The sequence below is a fragment of the Cibotium barometz genome, chromosome 1 (genome assembly GCF_041138505.1).
Source record: "Cibotium barometz isolate CiBa-2024 chromosome 1, ASM4113850v1, whole genome shotgun sequence".
In the NCBI taxonomy this organism is placed as follows: Eukaryota; Viridiplantae; Streptophyta; class Polypodiopsida; order Cyatheales; family Cibotiaceae; genus Cibotium; species Cibotium barometz.
The window spans coordinates 52,305,882-52,310,003 of record NC_141046.1 but is presented as its reverse complement, the minus strand read 5'-3'; the positions used below and the strand labels follow the sequence as shown (position 1 = coordinate 52,310,003).

Genomic DNA, 4,122 nt, shown 5'->3' with positions numbered 1-4,122 from the left:
TGACGAATTTAAATTTCACAAGCTTCATTGTTATCATGGTTATGGTAATAAATTACTTGGTATATATATTAATTATATTTAATTTTATAAGCTGTATTGGCGACACGATTACGGTGATTAGCACTGATTACGTCTAAAAGTTCCTTTTAAAAACGGATTATAGTGTTGATTACCCAGTGTATTCAAGGCTATTAAGGTCGATTATGTCTTGGATTTGGAAAATATTTTTGATAGTTGACAAGCACGCTCAATCCCAATAGATTAAAGAGCAATCATATAGCCTCTGCCGGCTAATTGTGCCAGGTTACAAAACAGAAGACTAGCTTTGTCTTGCCGGCTATATAATACTAGTTAGTAGTTATCGTGATGATAAGCCGGCCTCAAAGGGCCCATTAGCTTTATGCTTATCTCAGAGCTTACCCTAGCAAGTTCTTAAGCTAAACCTCAGAATTAGCTTAATCAAAAAGCCCTAGATTGAGACAAACCTTGTATTAGAGCTTCTCTTAGCCTACTGCCAGTTTTTATAGAGCATTAAACTTGAGCTATATGAATCTGTGGTTAACCTTTAGGTCTGCCCACTAATCGTCTTAGTTCAATTCATTGAGATAATTATTACTTGATTAGATATGTTTCTCTTAATCCAGTCCTAGCTTACATAGTGATTTGATTAGATTGATGTGTTGATCTATTGTTTTCCCCCACATTATTCTGGCTATGACAGGAAACAGAGGGAACTGGTTAGCTGCGATGAAGGAGGTCCTGAGATCACCATCTCCAGCTGATCGGAGCTTTGATATAGCATCATCTCCTGCCCCATCCCAAGGCCACAGGCAAAGTGTAGATAATTTTTTCTCAAGATTGGGGCCAGGCATGCTTGACACTTCATTTCACCTTGAAGAAGTGAGTTTTCTGATCCATTTACATCTTGACATTTCAAATCATAGTGACTAGCCTTAAAAATATTGTGTCTTATTTCCATCTTCAGTCTTACATTGAGGAATTAGAGTATGCTAATGTACTTTTTTGGGGGAACACAAGACTGTATATTGTGTTATATATCGAAGTGTACTTTCTCTAATCCGGTTCCTAAAATTCTAAATCTGCTCTAATCCAATGTCTCAGTGCATGGCAAGGTAACTATAATTAAGATATTAAACTGTAGGATGTATATACGGCAAGGTAAGCTTTAAGCTAGGGTCATCCCTTAATGGCCATTCACATAGTGGGTTCCCACTAAGTGAACCTACCAGGCATTGATTTATCATGTCTTCACCATGCAAAATTGTGTGCAGATCTAACAATGGCATGGTTAGCCTTAATATAAAAAAGTCTCTGAATCAACTTCAGGGGGACGTAATAACAATTAGAATTATAGCAATATGATAATGGGTATTGTAAGCTAACCTTGAAAGTGGAATTAATCTAAATTTTGGTAGCTAATATTGATTTTGACATGAAATGTTGCAGAGGAGTGGACCACTTGAACCGCGTAGAAGAAACGAGAGGAGGTCTCATGTAATAAATGCAAAGGTTGCAGAGGTAAAGAAGGCAGTGGGGGATCATAATGTGGAGCTACAAGTGCAAAGCAACAATCTGATGAAGAACAAGAAGAAGTTACAGATGCAAAGTAGCCATATGAATAACAGCAATAAGCTACAAATACAAAGTAGTGGTAGTAGTAGTAGTAGTATCATCAGTAATGGTAATAAGCTACAAATACAAAATGGTAGTAGTATTGAAAGTAATAATAGCAGGCCTGTGTTGAGGCAGAAGGTGGAGTTAAGGACACAGCAGGACCAGAGCAAGCATGCAAGGGCAGTTGCTGCTGCCTCAGCAGCTGCAGCAGAGGCTGCGGCAGCGGCCGCGCAAGCTGCTGCAGAGGTTGTGAGGCTAACCTGTGCAGCCAATCAGTACAGCCCAGGTGCTCTAGATCACTTCCCTCTTGACCACAGCATCATCATAGCAAGGCAAGCTGAAAGAGCAGCCACAATGATTCAGTCAGCTTACAGAGGACATCTGGTAATTAACCATCTCTAACCCAGGACCCTCTCTTCACAGAGGGTAGAGCTAGTCGCTACCGTGGGTGTTCACTGTCTATATGGGTACGAGTAATGATTTCCTTAATGTTCACAGAGGTAGCTAGTAACTGCATGATTGCGTGTTCACTGTCTATACGGTTACGAGTAATAATCTCATTAATGTGGTTTTTGGGCGATACAGGCGAGGCAGGCGCTGCGGGCGCTGAAGGGGCTGGTGAAGCTGCAGGCGGTGGTGAGAGGCCACCTTGTGAGGAGGCAGGCGAGGATCTCACTGCGCTGCATGCAGGCGCTGGTGAGGCTGCAGGCGAGAGTGAGAGCCAGGCAGGTGAGGACCATGCTGGACTGCGAGAGCGCCAAGCAAGAAGCCCACAAGGCGCAGCAGGTGCAGGCCCGGGAGGCCTTCATCGGCCACTACAAGAAACTGCAGGAGATCGCCGCCCGCCAACGCCTTCTGGTGCAGGAGAGCGGCCTGTTCCCGCCTGGACGTAGTAACCTCCACATGAACACCAGCAGCGACAACCAGCATCAACAACTGCAACATCTCAAAGTCTTGCAACACGAAACATCCTCCCGCACCAGCTCTTTACTAACTGTACGTATAAAAGCCTACATTAATACCTTCCAATTCTTCAAATTTAGAGAGATTTACCTGCATTTTCTACAGGCGGAAGTTTATCATCACTGGATTAGAATTTGCCATTAAGCTGTGCAACGAGAGTGTGTGTTATGAGCTGATGGTGGATCCGCTGCCCTTCAAAGGACCCCTTCCTTTACCTTGCATTGCATTTGTCTAAAGATAGGGCTTTATGGTGGTGTGTTCTTAACATGCAGCAGTCGGATGATTCAAGGGATTGGGATAACACTGCGCTTTCCAAAGAAGAAATTGAGTTTAAGTTGTTAAAGAAACAACATGCAATGGCCATGCGACAGAAGGCACTCGCATATGCAGAAACCCATCAGGTGAATCTACTTTCTTTTCTACTGCTAAAGTTGCCCATATTATGTATATTCAAGGAACGTTACATTTCATTACTTTATCACTTATCGTTTACAAATGCAATGAAATATAGAGGACGCCAAGGCTATCAGGGCCCTCGAGGAGGGCTTCTGGTGACTACTACTACTACCAGCAGCAGCAGCAGCAGCAGCAGCAGCAAAGGAATGCAAGGCTTTCGTTTAACGAGACGGAGCCGGACAAGCTACACAGGGATTGGAGCTGGCTAGAAGGCTGGATGGCAGCCCATGGGGCAGCTTCTCTATGGGAAAGCAATGCAGCAGCTCTATGGGAGAGCAGAGACGAGCTGAGGGACCGTGCAGGAGAAGAAGAAGAAGAAGAAGGCGAAGACGGAGAGGAAGAGGAAGACGAAGAGGAAGCGCCCGTCGCTGCTTCTTTCTTTCATGACCAAAGGAGCTGCATGAATAGTGACGATGATCCTGCCATCAAAATCATTGAGATGGATCGAGCTGCCACTCCTCCCCCTCCTCGACCAGCTGCTTACCACCTCTCTCCTTCCCCTAGATCACAGCAATATTCTCTCTCTGGAAATAGCAATAATTACAATAATAGTCATCATTACCCTCTCCCCCAAAGCAGATTGCACTACGCTGGCTCAGCCGCTGCCCCTCGACGTCGTTCAATCCCTCATCAACGACCCAACGTGCGACTTTAGGTCTACCGAGACTGTAAAATCATGTTACATGTGTCCCATGTCCAGAATGTACAATGTTTGCTTCTTTGGTCTGATCCCAAGGATGAATGGATGGAGAGAGAGAGAGAGTGTGTGTGTGTGTGGGTGGGTGCGTGGGGTACAATCAAGGTTAAGGTTTGTACAATTTTGGTATATGGTGATATAGTAACAATTTTGGAAGTCCTTGAAGCTTAGGTTGGTTGTAACCTTAGATTGTATGTACTTTTGTGACCTTAGGTTGGTTGTAACCTTAGGTTGCACTTTTTGTGAAGATCTCACATCTTGCAAACCATGAAGTAGAGGTTCCCCTTAACCCACCAACTTTCCTCAATCCGTATCAGATAGCTCTAAGAGTCTTGCAATCATCCTCTCTCAAGACAAACATTAGAACCTTT

General features: G+C 44.0%; 1 protein-coding gene across 3 annotated transcripts; it reads left to right on the top strand.

The window, feature by feature from the left end:
- Positions 1 to 260: 260 nt before the first annotated feature.
- LOC147642161 (uncharacterized) lies at positions 261 to 3,772 on the top strand. 3 transcript variants are annotated; one of them, XM_086774499.1, is made up of 6 exons: positions 262 to 569; positions 722 to 900; positions 1,468 to 2,019; positions 2,221 to 2,631; positions 2,871 to 2,999; positions 3,110 to 3,772. In XM_086774499.1, exons 2-6 carry the CDS (start codon positions 748 to 750, stop codon positions 3,707 to 3,709), a joined length of 1,845 nt encoding a protein of 614 aa, XP_086630625.1. In that variant the 5' UTR covers positions 262 to 569; positions 722 to 747; the 3' UTR covers positions 3,710 to 3,772. The 3 variants fall into 3 exon arrangements, with proteins under 3 accessions (XP_086630562.1, XP_086630625.1, XP_086630514.1); XM_086774436.1 differs by having other exon boundaries at positions 261 to 900; positions 2,874 to 2,999; XM_086774388.1 differs by having other exon boundaries at positions 262 to 900.
- The last annotated feature ends 350 nt before the right edge of the window (positions 3,773 to 4,122 follow it).

What these genes read in the sequence shown, in the direction of transcription:
- LOC147642161 (XM_086774388.1), top strand. Translation starts at nt 715, where the DNA reads ATGACAGGAAACAGAGGGAACTGGTTAGCTGCGATGAAGGAGGTCCTG. An exon ending in CAGCTTACAGAGGACATCTG is followed by an intron (nt 2,020 to 2,220) that starts GTAATTAACCAT and finishes TGGGCGATACAG; the next exon opens with GCGAGGCAGGCGCTGCGGGC. An exon ending in GCACCAGCTCTTTACTAACT is followed by an intron (nt 2,632 to 2,870) that starts GTACGTATAAAA and finishes CTTAACATGCAG; the next exon opens with CAGTCGGATGATTCAAGGGA.